This window comes from Bacillus rossius, chromosome 11 (assembly GCF_032445375.1).
Source record: "Bacillus rossius redtenbacheri isolate Brsri chromosome 11, Brsri_v3, whole genome shotgun sequence".
Taxonomy (NCBI): domain Eukaryota; kingdom Metazoa; phylum Arthropoda; class Insecta; order Phasmatodea; family Bacillidae; genus Bacillus; species Bacillus rossius.
The window spans coordinates 20,676,051-20,701,655 of record NC_086338.1 but is presented as its reverse complement, the minus strand read 5'-3'; the positions used below and the strand labels follow the sequence as shown (position 1 = coordinate 20,701,655).

The following is a 25,605-nucleotide window of genomic DNA, read 5'->3' as shown; positions in this document are numbered from 1 at the left end:
CTACTCCTTTATTTATTACATGACGGTTTATTACAAAACAGCATTAAGTATTTTCGCAACGATTAAATTAGTTTTGCGCCGCCTAGGAGATAACTTAATACAAACAAAAAAACGTATTAACAAAAAAATTATTGTATGAGAACCTCTATTCCGATGTTTATTAGCTGGTAGTTATGGGCCCGCCCAACAGATAACGACACATGTCACGTGAAACATGGTTTCAGTTTCCACTGTAAGAGTCGTACTTCTTTATTTCCCTACTTGTTGTGTGGTCGCAACGAGCGAACATTCCCCACTGTTTACCAACGATGCTGCTTTACGATAGTTATTAAACTCTCGAGTTTCCCAACGCTCTCTTCATCTCCCTTCACTGTCATCACCTCTTTTACTTTCATACGGAAATTCCTTGGAAACTCAGTTGGCAATGATATGACTTGTAAACCTGCAAGGCAGAGATTCGTGACACTTGTAACTTTACAAAGTTCTGCCTTGCGGTTTTACAACTTATGATATCGTTTGCAAACTAAGTTTCCTAGGATATTCCTCGTAAAAGAGTAAAATATTTTTGACGTGACAACGTCTAATAAATCGATGAACGCCGGCTGCACGCACGAAAACGTGTCCCACTACGGATGTCCCACTACGGATGTTCCTGTTTGCTCATTGTACGCATGCGTGGCATCTCTCTTCCACTCGATTGGAACGACCATCGATTTGACTTTTCAATCATAGTTTCGTCGTTTGAATTATTAATATTATGTAATTTAACGATCGTCCACCGATTTTCAGCACAATCGGTACGGTTATTTAAAAGTAATGTTGAATATTCAAATACGATTTGAACCAACAATGGTGTTTTACAGTTACACATAATAATTAATATTACAACCGGGATCTTTTGCACAATGTTTTAAAAAATAATGTAACACCTTATAAATAATTTTGGTGTATTTGGAATGCGTATTTGTTATAAAATCGAATGATTAAAACGAAATAATTTTATTCCCCTACTGTGAACAAAATTTTTATAAATATTTATATATAACTTCTGAAACTATTGTATTTCAAGTATGGCCTCGTGGCTGAGCGGTCAGCGGTGCTTTTTTGTAATCGTAAGGTTGTATGTTCGAATCCCGGCATGTACGAAATTTTTTTTTGAACTAGTAAAAATAAATACGGTGCACGTAACATTTCAAAAGTAATAAATATATTTGAATAATGAATGCAAATAAAAGTTAATTTATTAATTAAATTGTACATTTCATTTCACTCCTTTGTATCCATACAAAATAGTGATAATTCAATAATAATGATTCAATTTTATTTATAAAAGTATGCAGAGGTAGATTTTATCATACAAAAGATAGAAAAATTAAAAAAAAATTATTCCTCAAAGAATATAATATTTTTTATGGTTTGGTTGCAAAAACCTTTACGGCTCAGTCTCAGGCCGAATACTATATTTCCTTTTCTTCTGGATCAATCATTTCATCAATGTTTTGTTATGACGTTGTCACGTTAAACTATCGTCCGTAAACCGACTTTACAGACAACCAATTTTTTTAAGTGTTACTTTACTTGTGCTCTGACAATCAGACTTTCCCATTTCGACCACACTTGCAGCCCTGGCTACAGAAAATGCTGCAAACAGTGGCGATGCATACGACCCCATCGCAACCACAACCCCGACATGAGGCCTTGCTATGTGACACCTGGTTACTTGCATGACCACCGCATGCCCACATATCCGCTCATGGGCTCAGTCTGACGTAGAGAGGCATGGAGGACATAGAGTTAACAGTTACAGTTAACATCTGCCCATTTTCTGGGACTGCACGGGACTCGAGTGCTGTGAATAGCCTCTAGGTGTTGAAGGTTATCTCTGTCCAATGGAATCAAACCTGTTCAGCGGAATCGCACTATGATGTCTCAACTACAAGCTTTGAGGGCTTGAGTTAGTTTCAGTTTCATGTTTAATATTAATGGTCAACAATTTTAAGACGGCATATATATCGAGTCATTTATAGATCACAAAATAAAGATATATAAATTTTTAACTTATTTAATTATTACAGCATACAAATAAGAAAAATTAAACATTTAATAATACATGAACCTTTGATGGTCTTACATCTATTGATACCGTATAAATCATATATTTCATATTACTTTTAGAAAACATATTTAACTTTACCTAGCATTCAAGATTTTCGAATAAAAAAAGAATTTTGGGACCCAATAATAATTTATAAAGGTTTCACTGAATATTTATAATAATATATTAATAATAATATATAATCTTAGAATAAGAAATAGTAATACTAAAATTCACTAAATAAATATATTTAACAGTTTGCCAGATTATTACTAAAAATTAAAAGATTTCCAAGTCCCTGAAAACAGAATTTCATCTTCGTTACACCAACGCTACTAATGGTAATAATACATTTATAACAGCCTTTAGGGATCATAATATTTTTGCATGGAAACGCAAGATTTGAAACCTTTTTGTGTTCATCTCAGAGTTACGGTTTACTAACCTTCATATCATGGGCTTGACAATATGTTCACCAACTTGTCCTCCGGATAAACGCAAGAAACTTCAAACTCGCTTGATAATGAGTCTATATTTATTTAGTTTTTAATAAACGCAGCACGTAAAGGCCTGTAAGTGCTGCAGTAAGGCAACCACAGGGTGTTCAGGAACAAAGATAACCAGAGTTTGGAGGGTCTTGAACAGATCAGTGCCGGCGCCGAGAGTGTTGTGCCCACATAACGTCCTATTTGGGAGGGGGGGGGGTGATGCTAGAATGGGAAGGGGATTTTTAGTGCACTACACGTACCAATATGGTGGTCGTTTGTTAACAATTGTATCAGTTGTACCTGTACCGGAGGTTTAATTGGAGATAGATGTCAACTTATAATATTACCTTTGTATTATAACAATTTATTTCGGACTTTAAATATATATAAACATTAAAAAATAATAATTAGATATATTTTTCTTCCGAACGGTATAACTACAGTTGATAATAAAAACTGATACCAATATAAAACAAACGCCCGCCATAATGGTATGTGAAAATCAAAAGAAAGAAAAAGGTGGATTGTCTGTAAAATCGGTTTACGGGCGATAATTTTACGTGATAACGTCATATCAAATATTTTAAATTGCTTCTTTAAAAAAGCCCGCATTAACCTGTTTGATATTATAGAAGATTTTCTCGCACGGTGGTTGGCCGGTTTTTGCACGCTCGTCTCAGGCGGAACGTGACAATGAGTCATGCTATTTCGTGCGTGCAGCCGGCGTTCATCGATTTATAAGACGTTATCACGTAAAAAAAAGTTGGGATGAAACCGGCTTCACGCTGACAGCTAACGCTGCTAATCTCTGGTCGTGTCTGCTTCTGTGAACTCTCGCTATCATCGGCGCGATGTTTGTAGCTCACGGCCGGCCGACATGACGACCCGGGCGGCGAGGGGCAGGGGGTAATTAACACGGTGTTTACCGAAACAAGTGAGGCTGGCTGGCGAACAGTAAACGCGTTAAGCTGCGGGCGATTGGCCAATCACTAGGTTCAGGGACCGTCCCCTCCCCCCTTCCCCCCACACGGTCAAAACAAACACCCCCTTCTCACCGACCCATGAGGCCACGCGTAACAGGGTTAGTTTTCCATCGCGTGATTCCGTGCGGATCGAAACTATTTTCACAGAATTAATATGCATGAAATAAAGTTTGCCCACGAGACGTTTACGAAATACTTCACGCGCTCACTCACGAACGTTCTTCCATGAAATTATAATGCAATATTGGAAATAACATTATAACGATAACATATGACTTTGTTCAAGGTCTAAACATTAATGGTTATACACAAAAATAATTGCAATGAAGTTTTCTTTTTGTAAATTAAAAATTTTATTAACAGCAAAAAAAAGTATTTGGGTAAAGAAGTTGACATTCCTTAATTTTATTTATATTTAAAATATTAATAAAATTATAATTTTAAAATACTCGCTAAATCCCTTCAGATTCACTCACAGAAATATTTTAACATTCCTATATGCTTACTTTTTTCAATATACAAAAATATTTATGGTCTATATAAGGTTTAACTAAGAAAAAAACTGTTCATAGATGAAAGTTTAAAATTAATAATATGTGTTCTATTTAATACCTGTGTGTTTATATTAATTATTGTTTAAATCATTCGGAAATGATAATTCCCTACATTTTTTCAAATTTATTACGAAGCAACTAATTTTTAAATGTTGATAATGCTTACTTCCAAATATTTTCTGTCATTAGGTTTGTTTTTTAAATATGCTAATTAACTTTAAACTTTTTTTTCATTTTATGAAAGAACAATGATTTTTTGTACAAAGATAGATAACAAACACTTAACATTTGTTACCATTCATGTTAATTGTGTAATAAACTGCGAAGACATTATGAAAAAAATTTCAAGAAACAGCCACCCCAATTTCTCTACTTACATAAGGGGAATAATAATTATTCTCATTATTATATTCAATGTAAAACATGTTCGAGACATTACTCATGATTTAATGCTATTAGATATGTAGTAACCAAGGATATTGTATTGTTACGCTGAAAATATTTTCACCACTTTAGAAGAAAAGTGTAAAAATGATTTTCTTTAAATAAACTTTCAATTATTCCAAAACTAACAATTATAAATTTCTAATACGTTTGTCTTTGAGGTTGTTATTTTCGTTTAGTTTTGTACCTGGGACTGGATTTGCTTTGAAGATATGATTTTTACTTTAAAACCAAACGTTCTCTAATTTAACCTCATAATTCAAATAATTCCACAGAATTAGATATAATAACATTCTATATCTACAAAGTACATAATTTTTATCAAGTGTCTTGCTTCATGCTTGATTTTCTTTGGATATGTGATTTTAAATTTAAAAATTAAATTAGCTCGTTTTCACCTGCTTTGAAATATTATTTTCTAAATATATAAATTTCTCACTTCACAATACTAATTACAAGTTATTCGTTCTCAATGTTTTATCTCCTCCTTTAGTAAATGTAATATATATATTTTTTTTCTTCATATAACTGAACACTCTATTTTAAGGGTGGGAATTCGAAGCTTAAAATGTATTTTAGACGGTGGTTTTATTTTTTGCACTACTAACCGTCGCTTGAATTAATTTATAACCACGAATATTTATAGTTAAAATTATATAAACCATTTTTCACCTTCTAATGGTTTGAAGAAAGGAAGAATCTGTTTGGCCCACATCTGCATGTAGCCAATCGGGAAACACTCCCCCCTTAGGCAAGAGTATTAAACGGCAGAAGAACTAGTAATAACATCAGTAGATAACTACTCCCTGATGATGGTGACTGCAACGTCGACCGAAACAAATATTTTAAAAATAAACATAAAATCCTTACATTCGAAATGTGTACATATCCCTTCATTGCAGATAACCCAATATTATTTTTGCAATACATAACTGTTATAAACTATGGTGGATAGTTATAAGTGCACACATATTTATGTTGCCAACTCGTTAAATCATTACAGAAGTTTTATGTTTTATTATTACATCTTTTTTCCCCAGTACAAGCTCCGGTTGTTCTGCCTGCGAGTGTCGCAAGGTCAGCACGTGTAGGCACATTGCCACAAACCGAGTTTTCACCTCAAAATAATAATATTTTTTTCTGTTTTTATATTTAATACAACTTACATACATTTTTCCTTGTCCAATAATTGTACAAGGTTTATATGTGCTCTCTCTCTGGGTGTGTCCACAAACCCACTTTCGCCGCGGTACCGCCCTGTTGCTTACAGCTGCGACGCATGCGACTATTCCACAGTATTACTTGCCGACCGCAGGTGGGCGGGGCTTGCATTTGTGATGACGCGCATGGCCAGTCACACACGTGACTGCGCACGAGCTGTTGCTGCCAATTGGCAAGTCACAACCGTGACTGCGCACGAGCTGTTGCTGCCAATTGGCAAGTCACAACCGTGACTGCGCACGAGCTGTTGCTGCCAATTGGCAAGTGCAAGAGTACCAGCAGGCTGGCAAGGGATCCACTAGTTAAATATATATAACCAGTAGTTGTAAGGCTCCTAACGCGCCCGTTCGAAAGTCATTAATATGCTTAAGACTTAAATAAATTTACACCAAATTATTATTTAAATTATCTAATTTTTTTATGTTTAACACCATTTTCGATTAGAGCTTAACGTTCTAAGATATAGCTTTTTTGTAATGATAAGCACGATTATTCGTAAGGTGCCTAAAACGCCTATTAAAAAGATGAATATTAATACATTAAAATAATAATTAATAAGTGTTTCAATAATTAAGCTCTTTTTAAATTTTTATTCCATTATTACAATAAAATTTTCTATTTCATGCAAATCTCTAAGGAGAAGCCTAATATCTGTGCTTAAAAAATGCTTTTTTAAAAGTATACATATCTATGCGAGTCAGCGATGAGACGTTTAGAGTGAACTGTGGGAATTGTCTCCGGTCACGTGGGTACTACACAACTAATCTGCGCGCGGGCACCCCACCACGCTCCTGATGGGCTCTGACTGTGAGCTGCTCTGCCCTGATTTAGCATTTTCTTCTCGCAGGTTCATTTGGCTTTGTCTTGAATATTATGGGGGGTTCACATTTCCAGCTCTGTGGGAGCTACCTCGTTATCGAACGGTCTAGAAGCGGAAATTTGGCTGGAGTGGGGTGCATAAACTCCGCCACTGAAGAGAGCGAGGGATGCCAGTGACCAACACAGAGGAGTTGCCTCAACTCCACCGTCACCATTCCCGCCGCCCGCATCACGGACTTGGCAGTTTGGTAAGCTCGCTGCTCTTAGGACATGTTTAAATACCTACACTTTTTCTGTGCTAAGACATTAACGTTTAAAAGGTAAGTCATAAAAGTAAACAGCCTATTCCCTGAGTGAGTGTTGTGCCCAACTAGGCAGCGAGTGACTTTGCGAGTTATTCTGGGGAATCGTTGTTTGATTAATCAGAGTTTTCTACGAGTTGTGTTGGAGACTCGTCCACGAGTGTCTGTCAGACGCCCTGGCCACCTCGAGGCGAGACTGGTTTTGTAATACGATTGTGTTGATGACATTGCTGGACGTGCGTTGCTGTTGACTGCCCGTGAAACATTAATGTGTTGTCCCGACTGAGGTTACGCGACGGCAGTTTCTACCCAAAGTTACTTAGGTCTCAACTCTGACACTCGTAGCGGTATACAGAAGATCAAAGTTGAAGACTCAACTTACCTTTCTTTATAGTCTGTTCGTGTAGTAAACGGACAGGCGATTTCCCAGTGCTGGTGGGAGAAGGCGTCGAGTGTCACGACCACAATGCCCCTGTCGACAGTAGCAGCGAGCAGCGTCTCTACTTGCTGGTGTATTCACTTGCGCTTCGTGTGCGAGTGACTACCAGTTATTCGTCTATCGTAGATACTCCTGCATTTTACGAGGCGAGTAACGCATCTATTCGCGACCACATTCCTATGCGGTGGTATTTATCCTGATTTTTTTGGACTTTCATGCTTTTAGACTGTCATCACTGGTGGCGAAAGTATAGTCATGACCTCGTATAGTACTCGTGTTAGTATTTCTTGAAAAGAGACTCAGTTGTAGTGAAATTCCTTGCTAGGGAATGGTTTTGATGGCTTTTGAAGATGGGCAGTTCTTATTTAAATGTATTATGTTATTTTAAATAGCAAAGTATTAAATAGTTATTTAAATATTGTATTTTAATTGTAAAGTTTTGTAGTCCCCGACATCTCCGAGTAATGTTAATATATACAGTTCATGTAATGTTACCTCTTTAATGTATTTCCTATCATATTTTGATATAGTAATATATCCAGAATTCCCGCTATACAATCAATGTGGTATATCATTCCGTCTAAGCTGTTATTGTTCTGTCACCAAACATTTAATTTTCGTGTAAACCTAATCTAGGTGTCGAACAAACATAAGTCACTTTGTACGTCTTTTTGTCGTCTGGGCATACATGCTCACTGAACAAAGAACACAGGAGTGCACAGATGGAACGATTTATGGAAAAGAAACTTTACAGAAAGGATTATAACATTGTGTGAATGAATGGGAGAACGCAAGTGTGCATGTGCTTAACTATATAATTGTGCTGTAGTACAAATATTCCGTCCAGTGCCGTATTCCTGAGCCCTCTAGCATCACACACTATCAAGTGCTCGCTGTCCTGTACGTCACTCCCTCAGAATTGCAATGACATAACCGTTTGATATCTTTATCGCCGCTACTTACCCTACCTGATGAAAATAAGTTTTACTTCTAAAACCAAAGACGCTTTGTAACAATGTGCATAAATTAAAAATTCGTGTTTTATTGTTTAATATTAAAACTGGTTAATGTTGCAGTTAATGTCAGTATTTATATTTTTCCTCACCTGTATTCCGTGCAAAAACCTGACTTTTACAGCCTATTTATTAATTTTATAAAGCATTTTTTATAATAGGCTGTGTTAGGTATAAAGTGTTTTCCTGCATTTGTTGGAGCGAATGAGAATGCTCTTACTGCACTACTGAAGGTCCATGACTCTCTCTATTACTGTAAAATTAATCTTAGTATTTTGAGAAATGTTATGACTGGAACAGTACGAAATGTAACTAAGTACGAATTAATATGTTTACTAGCTGAAGAACCTGGCGATGCCCGGGCTAAACATATCACAAAATAAGGAACGTCACTTCCGAGTTTCAAGTCTGTAGGACATAAACTTTAGAAATAAAAAATATTTTTTGAGGTAACATTGATAGCACAATCTCGGTGCATCAGCAAAACCGGGAATCCAAATTTCAGCTTCATGTTGTGGGAAGGCAGTTAACCCCTAAGCAAGACGTGACGGACGCACCAAAAGATAGCGCGTTACAAATTCCAGGCACCGCCATCTATTGATGAAGCTCTAAAATAAACTGTTATAAGTGCCTTTAGTTCACTAGCAGCTGCACGCATCACTAAGGGAATGTAATTCACCAAGAAGAAGTATGGGAAGTTGCCAGATCTTACTGTATGACCGTGCGGCGGTCATAGGTAATGTCACAAACACGCTGTTTGTGTGTCTATGACCAACGTCTAATGATTTTCTGTTATAAAAATGAATTAACCCTTTTATCACTTCCATAGGGATGGAATTTCGTGATTACATGAAGTCTATGTCACTCTCTGGCCCATGAACTATCTAAATGGAAAAAAACGAAAAGGCAGTCGTGGGGACTGCCAAAAGAAGTAAAAACATAAACTTTGCTTTAAATGTGTAACATGACATCTTTCTACGTCAAATGTACGTAAAAAAATGTTTTTGGTATTATATCACTAGCATGTCGGTGACGCGAACTTACAAGAATTTACCCATCCAAAAAGGGTCCAACGCGGACATTATACAGTCGAGTATATACAATGTGTTATGCATATACATGTACACAGGCCGCTGCGCGTCGCCAGTCTGGCGCAACACGTCACTATCATGTAGGTGACGCGAACCCATGGATTTTGCCTTTACCGAAAATCGCTGAACGCGGCTAAAGAAGTTTCCCAGCTCCACTGCTGCGTGAAGGACAAACAGACAGACGCTGCTGATACCAGGAGGGGTGGACCAGGAGCCAGGGCTCACCGATGACGGTGGCGAGGATGAGCAGCCCCAGCACCACGGACGTGACGCCCAGGACGATGAGGTCGGCGAGGGGCCCCGGGTCGGCGGGCTCCGGCCAGGAGCTGGTGTTGGAGCTGGTGTTGACCTGCAGCAGGCGCGGGTCACACGCCAGCGCCGCCCACAGACCGGCCCCCGGGTCGCTGCAGTTGGGCCAGCCCGCGTCCAGCCACGAGGCGGTGGTCGCTCCGTCCCCGCCGGCCAGGCCATCCTGCAGCACGAACACACAGGCTTGGAGCTGCTTGTCTCCTTGTCTGACTGTGCCGTCTCCCTAGAGACCGGAAACATTCGCTGATTCATTTCGCGATATTCTGAAATTCATACAAATATACCTTTAAGCTGCTTTTGCTATTGGCTCACTGTTCGTCTGGGCGACTCTGGGCCGATGAGAAACCCTCAACCAAAAAAGGAACGAATCACGGGCAAACCAGTTGAGAAGACTCACAAGTCAGCAGCCAATGAACTGGCGTAATTTGCCTGAGTGTACAGAGGACTGCGTAGACTATCCTGAAGGTCATCGAAACCGCGAATGTTTCAGGTCCCTACGTGTCCATCATCAGCCAGCACTACTGGTAACTAGAGAGCGGAAAAAATCGGGGGTTCAATGATTTCCAGGATACACCCCACTATCATCTACAAACTCGGGCAAACGCCAACTGTTCATTGGCTGTTGACTTGTGAGTCGTCTCGAATAGGTAGCCTGTGATTCGACACTTCCATGAGGGAGGGTCTCTAATTATTGGCCCTCATAACTCCTGATTAACGAAGAACCAATGACAGAAGCAGCACCAAGGTATAATTATTTCCATTTTAGCAATTTCACGAAATGAATCCGCGAATTTTTCAGGTCTCTACTGGTAACTGATGATGGTGACCGAAACGTCGACCGAAACGTCCATGATATCTTCACTTTCGGCACGGCTATAAACTATCAGCCAAGCCACTCCACTGCACAACTGTAAACATTTATCCACTCTTACTAAGTCTTAGCTTTTGAGTTGACAATTATGGTGTGTTTAACATTGTATCAACAAATGAAGTGAAGGGAGGTCAGCCCTTAATGCAGAGCTAGTTGCTTATAAATAAAATATTTGTAATAAGTAACATGCATTATTAATTCCCATAGATTATATCTTATAAATACATAACTTATAAAGTTTAATTTTATAAGTGAATTCCTTTGTGTCAATTTTTGAATTGGAACATCTTTGGACGCGATGTGAATAAAATTTCAAGGCCAAATTTCAATACAACTTTGTCGCGAAACATTGTTGTGAAACTTTTCTGAAGCGAAAAGGACAGGGAATAGGTACTTCACCAAAGAGAGGAAGATAGCAGGACTATGCTATATAGGTTGCCGGGCTCATTTTCGTTATCCTCTTTGTGCGATGATTCGTCTTTCACACCAAAAAATTTAACAGCGAGAGATAGAAACAAAATTATATGACAGGGAGTGTGCGCATGCACTTGTTTCAGAAAATAAACATAGGTTTCTTATACATTCAGCTGTATAGCCTTAAATATTATATTTGCTACTAGCGCACTCAAGTTACTCTTTGTTCAAACATTCGCATAGAGAGTCCCTTCATTTCCCACATAGCTAGGGCTACTTGTCACGAATTTTATATTTCGTTTAAAATTTTTGTATGTTATCGGGTTACCTCCATCAAAACATTTATCAATTAGCATAGTTTGGTCGGACTTCAAATAACTCGATTACTTAGACCCATTCTAGTGACTTTATAAAAAAAAAAATAATCATTTAAGGTTATGTTTAGGGCGCCAGCAGTTTCTAAGAAACTACAATTAGTTAAATCTTTATATTAATTAAAACAAGTTAAAGGGTGTGAATGATTTGACTTTAAAAAAAAACATGAATGCCATAATATTAGTATAGTTAAGTTGAAACTAATGTTTATTACTTTTCAGTGTCATTAAGTTAAGAAAAAAATGATACACATAAGTTACGTTATATCAGTGAAATATCGTCAAACACATTACACCGATTTTGTTAAATGTCTTTATTATTAAATTAATATTTTAAAAAGTGAATTAATTTCCATTATCATGGTTATACAATATGTATAGTAGGGTATTTCGTGGTAGTATCAATAGATTCATAAATTATATGAAACAATTTGGTTCAATAGTTACAAATAGTACAAAGGGTGGTGTGGACTGCTTTGATAAATTATGACATACATATTCTGTGTCAAGGAAGACTCGTCGATGAACCTTATGTATATTTTATGGGTTAATGAATGCTGTTGGAATCAATTGTATTACACTTTAGGCAGGTTCTGAATCAAAGTCAAAAGAACCTGTGCCAAATTAACGTACATTTCTGAAAAAATTGGCTTCTGATTTTATTAGACCACACCTCGTGGCTCAAATCAAGATCCCAAGTTTGTCCCGTAATCTCCGTACAGATGTAGCTGGGATTCTAGGTATCCCGGTACAGGAGACACTTACGATCCAGAAGAACATGAATTCAGGGAGATGTTCTTTTTGTACGAAGCAAAGGCCGTAAGGACAGAACATCATGTACACTCGCAAAAATTTCATATCTGCAGATCATCAAATAAAAATATGTCCAGGATGTGCAACTGACAGATGTTGAATAAAGTGAGGCGTTTTTAAATGTGTGAATTTTGTATGATATTGTAAAAAATTAAAAAATTAAAAAATTAATTGTATATTTTTAATACCCCAGGTAGCTTTAGTATAATATCTGAAATGGGTAGGGTTCTTGGGTTAAAGCGATATGCCAGCTTTTATAGATAGAAAATTTAATGTGAGCATTTCCTAATATAATTTTGTTTGTCTTTTCCCAGTGTCCCAGTATATTTTCCCCTCACAACGAAAAGGACTTCTGAGATAACTTTGTGAATTTTCTTGGTATTTCTTTTGTATCTTTCGCCTTTGAGTCAAATAAATTTATTGCCACCTCTTAGGCCTCGTGTAAAGCCTCAAGTACTTGGTCACCCACCCCTTCTCACGTGTGAATCAAACTGAAGGCCTAAGTAAAATAAATGCTTTATACAACATAATTTATTAAATATTATAATGATACTGGCGTATTTTATAATAAATTATGTACTTGAAGTAGTAGGCCTATATCAAAGCCTGCTAAAAAGTGCATTAATACCTAAATGTATTTTTTAAAAAAATCCAAAATATTATTTTTAGCAAGTGAAATGGAATAACTGGGGCTTTTTGAAACGCACAGTTGCTGTCTTCTCCAAATGGGTCGGAACCGTGCAGCGCGCTCCGCAGCAGAGGCGAGACACATGGCCGAGAAGATCCGCGTGAGGCGCGCTGCGAACCAAATTAACAAGCGAGAGTGATGAGAGTGTTGTTCGCGAGAGTGATGAGAGTGTTGTTCGCGAGAGTGATGAGAGTGTTGTTCGCGAGAGGGCAGACCCGCGGGGTCTGGGCGTAGGGAGGGGGTAACCCGGGAGGGAAGCCGATTGATGGATATCGGCGTGCGGAGACTCCCTGCAAAGCCTCTTGAATTGGAAATCAACCGCAGCAACAAAAGTGAATCCCGGGAAAATCGCGTCGCTCGAGCGAGCCAAGGAAACGATAAAAAAAAAGGTAATACCCGAGAAGAAAAGAAAGAGAGCAGGTGCGCACACACACAAATAAATAAACAAAAAGGTCCAGGCGAAGGTTTATCAAAAGCCAAGACAATCGCAGTGTTTGTGAAAATGACGGAATGCGTTGGTGAAAACAAAATTTAACAAAGCCCAATACCACAGATAAAATGTATTTCCTTTAATGAAAATTCTCGAAACGTAATGTATATATACTGTAAGTGCGTTGAAACGGAAAGCAATAGTTATGCTTTTAATTCAATAAATCATTAATCTACGTTCCGTTGTAAACAAAGAAAATGTTTTGTTCGAGATGAAAAAAAATTATTTGTTTCTTAAATCGAAAACAAAAGATATAGAAAACAAAAGATAATTCAGATTATACTAATGTAGATGCCAACCGATACATAGCAGAACTACCTTAACCCCAAGCCTTTGTCGTGTTATAGCATTCAGGTAAATATATTTGGGTGTTTCATGCTTCATATTGATACAAACATTATTATTTTTAAATTATTTTACGTGGTACATTAAAAAAAGATACGTATTCATAGAAATGAAATTAAATCTCAGTTTCTTAAAAATGTTTAAATTTTAAAACGTTATCGATTTATTTAAGAAAAATGTTAATTTTACATCCACTAATAATTTCGTAAAGGCTAAAATGGATAATTCTACAATTACTTCAAAATTAATTTTCTAGTTTTGAAGTTGTGTAAGATGCAAAAGAGTATTTTTTAGAACCAACATAGTTAACGAATATTTAAATCATTAAGATATACCTTCTTTTTGAAAACATATAACATCGCAAATTTTATTGCTCTCAACTTTTACAAAAATTAAAATTAATTTAGTTTGCAGATTTTTTCAAACAATTTTTATTTAGTTTAGGCTGAAATGGATGAAACAATACAATGAAGTTAGTGAAATTAGTATTATTTATCAGCAATAACAAATTAATATGTACTTCGTGAATCAAATTAAGTTAAAGTAGGAATACAAATATTTATTTTGACTAAAACCTTATAAACATAAATTTTTAGTAACTGTAAAATATTAAAATAACAAATATTTTGAAGTTATTTCTATTGTATTTTTAACAGATTTAAAAAATTATTCTTATTAAAAAAAACACTTGGTAATTTTTTTTTCAAGATCAGGCTTTTTCCTTCACAAGTAATTGGTAAAATATCTCATGTATGTATTTTCAAGAGAGTGAATGGAAAATATATTTTGTATTGATAAATTTAAAAAAATAAACAACCTTTTAGCAGAGTCAATTACAAATGCATACAACCAAAAATAATAATATAAAACCAAACATATATAAAAAAATAAAAATTGTTAAAAGTTTTGTAACGCGTAAATTTCACATTGTCTTATTAAATTTAGAAATAATGGAATACACAGACTCATATACACTTTATGCTTAAAAATTACATTCAATTTTTGCTAAAGACGTTAATGCATACAAATAATTGGGGAAAAATTTTACAAGTTACATATATTCAGCAAAAAGGTTTTAAAAATTATGGTTTTAAATATAACAACACTTAATTAAAATAAAGTAAGGAAGAAAGAAGTAATTATTGAAATGTGTAGAAAAAATAATACTAATAAAAACATAATAAAATTTAAATAATATTTCCATGCGTATCTTTAATAAATTATTTACCACTAGTTTTCAAACATTGTAAAAAAAGCACTGTACGCACACATATATAAACAAATACAGAAGGAAATTTAATAAAACAAAAATTAAGCTTTGTTGACTTGAATAGATATTCCAGGTTTAAAGCACAGGTCACATTATACAACTAAGTCAATATAAAAAATTAAAAAAAAATATTTTTATTTAAAATCTGATCAAAAAGTTAAAAAAAATTTAATTTGGATATCCATTATGTTCATTAAAGTTAACGTCTGCTAAGACGTTAAAAATAATGTCAAAGTATGATACTAGTCAATTTAAAAATTATTAACTCTGTCTAATTAGTAGTATATATTAAGGGCTCCTGCGACAGGGTCCAGGGTCCGGGGACGAAGCCGATATCCGCCATATTGTATTGTGACGTAATGGCGGCCATCTTGGATGATGACGTCAAAGTTGCACTATTCTTTACGGTCGCCATCTTTAATTCTGACCTCATGGCGCCCCGTTGATTACCTTGTAATTGACCTTTAACCTTGAACTTGACCTCAGCCACCATTTTAAATTCTAAAACTTTTCACTATCTTTGATTATATAATGTTTCTATCCTCGTTACAACCGCCCCCTGGATGTGTTTGACGTCACCGTTGCCCTTTTGGTTACGGCCGCATCTTTAAAATTAGTAAATACACACTATTATGCAAGACGAACTTCGTAGCAAAGTCCTCCTTCTATTGCGATTTTGATTAAGCATCCCGCATCCCACATGAAAGAGCGGGTGTCTACAGCATGTTAATCCAAGAGTTTCATTACTTAGACGATTTCTATGATTTGAAATAGCTGAGATAAATAGACATGCTATACGAATTTCTTTCACTTTGATGTTTAGCGTTTCCCTCCTCTTGCGATCGTGAGTCAGCATCCCGCATCCCACATAAAAACCTTGACTGTCTGTACAACACAGCATGTGGAACCAACTGTTGCAAGAATCGGGACTACATGCAATAAGTTATTTGCATAAGATAAATTACTCTCGCCGCTGAATAGAGTTAATGTAAGCATTTGCAGCCTTGTAGGCTCGTAGTATCGTAGTCTTTGTTGCCATGTAGCCTTGTAGCCTTGTAACCTTGTAGACTCGTTAAAAGAAACATTACAGCCAGCTAAACAACTTGCAGTCTTGTAGCTTCGTAGCCTCGTAGTCTAGTAGCTAGTTTAAACCTCGTATATTCGTAGTCTCGTAGTGCTGTAGGCTCTTTATCGTAGACTCGATGCCTTGTAGTCTTGTAGTCTTGTAGCCTCGTACCCAAGTTGCCTTGTAACCAAATATTGATTCAGCAATTACACATATGAAAATTAGAGCCAATAACTTTTGGAGCCAAAGACAGTTGGGTGAATTGTATCATACCGCATCTTGCGAACGATCATATCCCTGTGTCGAGAACATATCCCTGCGATGAAATCGTATTTCTAAGGCGACATCTTATCCCTGTGACACGTAAGTATCCCCGTGGCGATAGTGAATCCCTGTAGCGAGAATATTATCCCTGTGGTGAGAATGTATCCCTGCGACGAGATTGTATCCGTGTGAACAGATCGTATCTTTGCTGATTTTAATGTTCGTGCACAAGTACGTACTTTCGTTAAATGCGTGTCTTAGTTGTGTTATGCATGTACGTTACGTGTACTGTCCGTGTATTGCGTGTCCATTGCGTATCCATTGCGTTTTTAATGCATGTTCGGTGTGTACATTGAGTGTTAAATATATGTTTGGTTTGTACATTGCGTGTCCATTGTGTGTCCAGTCGTAAATTGGGAGTATGGTGAATACATGTTTTTTTTATTGCGTGTTCGGTGTGTGCATTGCATGTTTATTGCGCGATCTGTGTGAGTATTGCGTGACAAGTGTGTGTAAAACATGGTGTTTTTTTAATGCGTGTAGTTGAATTAAATGTGTGAAGTCTAGACTGGAGTTCAATCATGATTGGTCTCCTGGTTCGTAGATTCCTGGTTTTTTACGCCTGATTGCAAACCTGAACTGTTTTAAATGTTCGTGGGTATCTTTGAAAAATAAAAGCCTCTTAATACAGAGATACCTTACCTGCATGAAGACATGTTTTTTCTTAATATTTCTGTTGAAATTTTTTTTGTGGCATATGGTCTGGGTTGGACTCTGGTCAATGTATTTTGAAATTTTTAGGGGTGTAATGTTTATTTGGTAGGCTTGTTTCTCACTACGTTCCATTTTTCGTAATTTGCGGGGATTGCAGCAAGTACTATTCATGTACCGGGTTATGATTTAAGTGACGTGTTATTCGTGTTACGGACACGGTGGAGGTCCGAGACCTGTGTGCCGCGTGTTGAGGCCACGTGGTTGGTTACCTGAAACTTCCGCAAGCTTGCAAATATCTCCCCGCCCGCCCGTTGGCCATTCTCTTCTAAGCAGTCTCTGCCTCGTGATATTTGTTAAATACTATGTGGTAAATGTGCTTGAATTATATTTTTGACTACTCTTACATAAATATCTTTCACTTCGTATGTATTGGAATTTATTTTTCAAAATGATGCAAGAAATACATTCAGAGTTGACGGATAGGTAACTAACACGTGGTACTTATTACATGACTGGCTGGCACTTGGCGTGCATGCTGACTCTTTGTCCTGTTATTTCATGTTATACTGATGATTTTTTTTTGTATTCCTGCTTTAGAATGTTTAATATGTAATTATTTAATCTAAATAACCGTGTACTGCCTAGTATCGAACCGTGGACATGACTTGATTGAATCAAACTAAACTTTAACACATGATTATTGATTTTTTTTCCTAATTACTAGCTTAATTATTAAAGAATTAAAATATGGTGTCCAAATGTTAAAAAGTTGAGGACGTCCTGGCAAGAAATGTATGCTGCACTCTGGCGAGTAAAAATTTAACCAATATGGTGGCGGTGCAATCTATCAGACGAAAAATATATGGTGGCCCGCAGCAGACGAAAACAAAATGGAGGTCAAGACGTCATATGGGCTGACATAATAACAGCTTTGGAATTAGTGGTGGGAGGTCAGTCCTCCAGTGGCTTCCTTGGAGGTAGGATCCGTCGCTATTTTAATTATGACTTTACAGGGTTATAACCGAGGACTCTACGACGTAAGTGCGTATATTAAATAAAACTTTATTTTAAAATTTTTTTTAAATTTGTTAATTTTCTATATTTCTTGAATGAAATTTCTTATTTTCGATATGTAGTACATTTTTTTCCAGTTTGGTGGATGTTTTTACATTTAAATAATTATATTAATTCTATATTTTTTATAACTTTAAAAATTTATTTCTATAAAATCTGATAATATTTGCGGATTTTAAAGATGGTCCCCGTAACGAAAAGATCAACGGTAATGTCATACACATTCAAGATGGCGTTCGTATAGAGAATCGCAACTTTTTAGAATATAAGGTAGTGGAAAATTCTAGGAATTAAGATGGTTGCCGAGGACAAATTCAAGGACAAAGGTTAATTTTAATGTCATCCAATATAGCCGCCATAACGTCAGAATTCAAGATAGTGACATTAAAAAAACGTTTAGTGGTGTAGTCATTTTCCAGGATGGCCGCCGTGACGTCACAATCCAAGATGGTGGACATCGGCTCATGTTCCGGACCCTAGACCCTGCCCCAGGATCTCCTTATATGCACTACTCGCATTGATGTCTGAGAGAGCAGGTTCGTTTGAGACGTTGGAGTGTCCACCTTTACTTCCTTTCTCTTGCCATGGATACAGTCAACCCTTTATCATCTGGTTTGAGACTCTCCTTGCTGTTTCATATTATTTATTCCAAAATAGCAAAAGAAAAAAATTATTTCTCTCATATAACTGTAAAAAAAATAATTTTTAATTTATTCGAAATCCCCGAAATATTTACTACGATTATAAGTATAAAAAAAATAATTTAATTGACCATGGCGATGCAAACCAACTCGCTGTTTCAATGACTGTAAGCTAGAACATTGAATTCTCTATGCTTTATTAACTTAGTATAGTCATATATTGAAAAATTACTATCTAAATATTATTAAAGTTAGCGACTGACAAAACTTCTTGTTTTTACAGAAGCAGTATTTTATTGTTGTAACAATTTACAGGATTTGAATTGCATATTATGAAACTAAAAATGTTTCAAGTATAGTTATAAAAACTTTATTTCCTATTTTTTTATCATGGTAGTCTGTTTCCATTCCTGCCCTTTTTAATAATTTTGCGGTCATATATAAAAAAATTAAAGTTAAAAAACTTCAAATCATATATTGTACGTTATTATTTCTCGCATTCCTACCTACATATTTGTTTTCTTGAATGTGAATTTTAACTTTTGAGTCGAATATCGGAAAATGGTAAAAGCGGCCCATGAATATAATTATTTGTTTCATTCATGCTCAATTTCATACTCCAGCTGTAATTAGTATGAAATTTTTTTTATGATGAAACAACTCTCAATACTTTTTCGCATCCCTTATAAACGATCTAACGAAAATTTAACAAAATACAATTTATTAATCTTTATATATATTTATTGTGTGCGTGTGTATGTCACTGAACTCCTTCTAGACGGCTGGACCGATTTTGATGAAATTTTTTCTGTGAGTTCACGGGGATTCGAGGATGGTTTAGATTCACAATTGGATATTTTATCTCGATTCTGAGTTAAGAAAAAACTAAAAAAACACGCTTTAAAAGCAAAAAAACTAAGCATTGTTGATAATTAGCCTCCATGGCAACGGGCTTTTGCATTGTTGTTGCCTTCTGCGTAACCATGGGAAAGGATTTTGGTAACGGCAGTGGCGTGCCCAAGAGGAGGGGTATGTATAATGAGAAGATATAAAATGTCCAGCGTAGAAATACTTACCGCCATATCCATATCTCACAAAAAGTACATTTGGGCAGGACAATGTCTGTCGGGTCCGCTAGAAAGATATATAGAGATATATATGTAGAAAGATATATAGAGAGATAGAGATATAAATAGAAAGATAGAGAGAGTTATAGAGATATACATAGAGAGATAGAGAATTAGAGAGATAAAGAGAGATGCTTAGTATACGTTTAAAAAATTACAAAAAAAAATTGATTGAGGCATTGCAACGCATGCCGGGCATTATCTAGTCTTTTCCTTATATATATATATATACATATATATATATAAATATATATATATATATATTTCTTGTGTGCGTGTGTATGTCACTGAACTCCTCCTAGACGGCTGGACCGATTTTGATGAAATGTTTTGTGTAAGTTCACGGGGATTCAAGGATGGTTTAGATTCACAATTGGATATTTTATCTCGATTCTGAGTTAAGAAAAAATTAAAAAATGTAATGTGTGTCATAGATATACAAACTGTTAGTGTCATTCCTCTATGTCTGCCGAGCAATAGCTTTCAAGCCATTATGTTAAGTTTTGCTATTGTAAGGAACTAAGTAGAGAGTAAGAAAAAAAAACTCTGGACAGTTTGTAGTGTCGCCATATTTGTTTCAATTTTCAATACCGTTTTTGTATATTACAATTTAAATTGCAGAAAAAAATCATGTTTCATAGACACGTAAATAGTGAGTGTGTCATTTCTCTATGTACACGAGGTCTCGCCGCGTTATTTTCTCCTAGGGGCGAACCCATCCGCTTAATTAAATAAACAGGTTTTATCGTTGAATGATTTCATAATATATTTCATGAAAATCTGCTCTCATAAAAAAGTTAGTTTTATAGACATTCAATAGGTGTCTCTCTCTGAAGTTCAATCTATGAATCATTACAAATTTATTTCCTTTATTTTTTTTAGTTTTATTTGATACAATATGATTTCACTAAAAATCAATTTCTACCCCTTCCTATTTTCATTTCCACATTACGAAGTTTCACTTCTTCCACGAGGAGGGTCTCCACGCAATATTTTTGCATGCAATTAAAAACTATTTTTTAATGATGCCAAAGAAGTATAACTTCACATGCGCGTACCTAAGTACACGCACCCATTTTTTAAATTTAATTTCTTCTATATATATTTTTTTTCCTTACCTAGGGCACTCATAATTCTTTAAAATTTCACGTGTATGTTTTCAATGTCATTCGAGTTGTACAATTTTTTTTTTGTTAAATTGGTCATTATTTATACTTTGTTTCATTTTGGAAACATGCGTATTTTAGGTATTATGACAAATAAAAAAAATTAGTTTCACTAACATTCTTAGTTTTTATTAGGGCTGCTGAGACCGATGAACAGAAATATTTTTTTAACAATTATGTAATATATTGTTGAAAAATTTGAATTTAACTATATCAGGAAAGTTGATATTTTTTAAATTATAATAGTTACGTGTAATTGCCATCTTCCTTTATTTTATATTAAACATTATGTTTGGTTGAGTGTGAGATAATTTTATTTATGTATGTTTTAATTTCATTTAATTTCTTATATATATATTCTTACCTACCTACTTCTATTAAATTTCAGGCGGATGTTAACATTGTCATTCCAGTTGTATAATTTTTTTGTCAAATTAGTTGTTATTTATACTTTTTGTTTCATTTTGGACTATGTTTTTTTTATACTTTATTCAATGATTTGATGTGTGTACAGGGAGTGATGCCTCTATTAATTTCTATACTCCTTTGGATAAGCAGAATATTGCCACCACAGTTTTACATATTAAGAAATCCTACAAATGTTTTAAACATTATGACAAATAAATATAGTTTCACAAACATCCTTAGTTTTTTTTTTGTGTGTATAGTTTGAATTTTAATATTATGTATGTACGTAAATTCTTAAACATAGAGTTATTTATTAATTTATTTAGATAATTATTAATAGGTAGGTAATAAGCTTTCTATTTGTCAATATTGTTATTATGGTAGATAGGAGTACAGTAAATGCCTACATTCTTATATTCCTTTATATCTCTTTCGATTTGGAGTGTTTCCGAGCCATTCGGGGTCCTCAACGTCAACCCCCCCCCCCCCCTTCCCCAACACAGGTGGTTAAACCCCCAAAATTCAAAAGGTTAAAAAATTTGAAAAATTTATCTCTTTCGATTTTAAGTGTTTTCGAGCCATTCAGGGTCCTCGAACCCCCCACCCCCCTCTGGGAACAAAGCCCCAAAATTTCGACAATTTCATTAATTTCAAATATCTATTCTTTCGAGATGGAGTGTTCCAAACCATTCGAGGTCCTGAACATCCACTTTCCGCAAAAGTGAAAGTCCCAAAATTTCAAATATAAGAATATATATATATATATTGGATGTTGGCATGTATGTCGTCGATAAACTCTTACACCGTTTGACCGATCGCCATGAAAGTTGGCACATCGAAGTTTTTTTTATCATGGAGAAGGTTTTTATGCTAACAATTTTTTTTGTAACTCGCCGCTAGATGGCGCTGTAGCGCATCAACTTCTAAACCTTTCAACCGATCGCCACACTGGACATATCGCTATCCATTTTGCTGTAACTCGCGGACAATATATCACCCGGTGTTCAGCCCGGGCAAAGCCGGGTACTGCAGCTAGTATCTTAAAATTCTTCATTTCTTAACATTAGAGAAAGTCGATTCGGAAATGTTCTATTTTTAAATAAAAATTTACCCTTTTACAATTCTTGTGAACATAATCATGGAATATAGTAATATTTTAATTTGTAGTTATTATTTTATTATTCTTACCAAATAATAACCCCATACTTATTTTTTTTAAAAGATTCTACGCCGACGTCTAAAATAAATCAAAAGTTACTCGCTTTTCAATCATATAAAATACAATTTTTGTTAAAAAACTATAAATTCTAGTTTTCAGTACATATTGAATCGGAAACCACCTATCCATTTTATCCTCTTAGGATTTCAATCTCGCAAAATGGGATAATTGTGGTTGGTATTTTAGTGTGATTCTTATTACCACCCATTATAATTTTTATTTTTCTTAATTACATTAGGCAACATAATTGTTTTCATTTAAACCGTATTTATCGTTTTCTACCCCTTAGAAGTTGAATTTAGTAAAACTGTAGTTGGTTGTTTTCGTATGTATATTATTGGGTCGTAAAATAAGGTTGGCAGTTTGTGTTTGCATATTATGAGGAACCAATATAGTTTTTATACTTGATTATATTCGAAATAATATTTTTTATTATTTTAAACCATATTCATCTTTTAAGGGTTAAATTTCGTAAAATGGTAAAATTGTGGTTGGTATATTTCGTATGTTTATGATTGGAAATTAATATATTTTACTATACATTAATTAGTTCGAAGATATGATTATTCTTAAAACTTTTTTCTATCCCAATATGTGGTTTTTCGCAAAATAGAATAATAAGTTTGGTAGTGTTTGTTTGTTTATAATTAGTTTCCAATAAATGTCCATGTTCTTTGTTAGTTTCAGATATATAATTAATTACATTCAAACGATATTTATCCTATTTTTACACCGTTTAGTATGGAATTGTTTAATAATATAATGCCTTGTTTTAAGTTAGCCAAATAGATTTATAATAATATAAAGTTTTCAAAATCCATTTAGTAGTTTTCTATTGTTGTTAGAACAAACTGACAAACACACAAACAGATAAAAATTTTATAATATACATTTTTTGTTTTAAATTATATAAATAGACATTTGCAATAGATTTTTCATCATTTAATTTATTGTACATACATTTTACCTCAAAACGTTTCATTTTTAGTATTGATGAGATATGTTTACATATAAATGTTAAAAAAGTTTTAAAATTTGCATAAAAGTGTGATTATCCCATAATTATAGGTAAAACAATTGTTACCTTTTTAATAAATTTCAATTGCATTAACCTTTTTAATAGATCATGGTAAATGCCTGTAGATAGAAGCGTATTATAAACAAAGTTATTTTACACTAGGTTTTATTTATTGTATAAACAACGATGACCAAACAGTCAACTTTAACAAGTGATTTTTGTGTTATTTTTTTTACATAAATATATTCCTTTTACGGCTTGTAAACTACATTCAATGTTGGTACCATTATTACATTGGAACAGTGTTATTTGAGCTCTAGCGCGATGCGTATCTATCATTATTCCTTGATGATTAACAATTTCGAGAGCAGCGAAATGGAACATTGCTTGGCGTGATTTAATTGGAATGCAAACTCTGAATCAGAATACGTTTATTTCTGTATGACACATTGAAGCGAATATACAGGCTTCAATAGCTTTTGGTTGGTTGTTATTTCACTTTATTTACGAATAACTTTACGTACATGTCTACCATTAAAATGAAAAACTTTTTTTTGTTTAATAAAACGGGTTTTTATTGCTTTGAGAGGTAATAATGTTAACATTTAACCAACCATTAAGCCGAGAAACTATGATTATATTTTATTTTGCTAAAGTTTTAAAATGTAGATATTTGGTTTTCTAAAGTCAATCATATAAAAATAGTAGCATGCAATTTTGCATTTTAAAGAAATAACATGTATGGTATACTTTTGCCTCTTCAAGACAAGTTTTATTCTTGTGGTTTAAAACTACTTTTAGGTAATAGCACCTCCGATAGTACAAAGCTTAAACTAATATTTTACTTACCTTCGCGTCCATACGAACACACTGTAGTATTCTAAGCCTTTATGTAATTATTTATTTATTTTAGTTTATTGTGAAGCTTTTATATATATCATTATTTTTAATTTAACTATACAACTACGCAATGAATTATTAATATTTTCATTTTCATTATGCTATCGCCAATTCTAATTATGATGCGTCCAAATAAACACGTTGGGAATTAGTGATATAATTTTGCAGTTTATAGGAACAGTGGTAAACATTGACATTAACATTATAAGCTGGTAAAAATAAAAGGTTTGTTTCCAAACGTTTGCGTATACATGCAAGTACGTATTTACTTTTCAGATATATTAGGGTGATGCTTAAAAGACAAAAAAAAAATATTTTTATTTTTGCTGTAGTTCACCCCACCATTTTGTTCTACCTGATGAGAGAAACAAAATATAATTTTTTTCAATTTTTTTGAACAATTTTTAGGGGTTGCTCCCAAGCTTTAAAGTTATAAAAAAATATGCAAAATTAAAATTTTTCAAAAAAAAAATTTTTTTTGTAGGGAATTAATATTTTTTTATTACAACCCAAATGTTGGTGGTTGTTCAGTATAAAAATTTTATTAAAACCTAATTTTAATGCTAAAATTATCTCTATTTGGTTTTTAATTATATAATAAAATAACTGGTAAAAGGTAAAAAAAAAATACAATTTGGCAAATAATTCTTTTTATTTTCATTTCCTTACAAAAAAATATCAAACATGGTCTTGTAATATTGTGATTATTGTGTCTGAAATTATTGACGTCCCTCGGCTTTAGGTCCATGATTCCCCGTTTACGTAATTGTCCTGTTGTGCCCGTACTGCTCTCGCCGGTGAGGTGTGGGTCCAGGCCAACGTGGCCGGGACCGGGAAATACGGGACCTGGAGGGAGAGTTAGGTGAGGAGGAAGAATGGTATGCAGGTCCAAGGATAACTCGGTGTTAACAGTTCCACGAGCCCCTTTTATTGTCGTTTTGAGAGCCTGCCGCAGCCTGGCGGATCCGTCGCGGAACGAGCGCCC

The 25,605-nt window shown here is 34.7% G+C and overlaps 1 protein-coding gene across 1 annotated transcript in view; it reads right to left on the bottom strand.

Moving 5' to 3' along the window:
* Positions 1-25,605, bottom strand: part of LOC134536501 (5-hydroxytryptamine receptor-like) — a 1,474,690-nt gene that overhangs the window by 304,185 nt on the left and 1,144,900 nt on the right. The window contains exon 5 of the mRNA XM_063376223.1: positions 9,675-9,921. Within this exon, the coding sequence (XP_063232293.1) occupies positions 9,675-9,921 (247 nt within the window). The remainder of the gene's footprint in view (positions 1-9,674; positions 9,922-25,605) is intronic.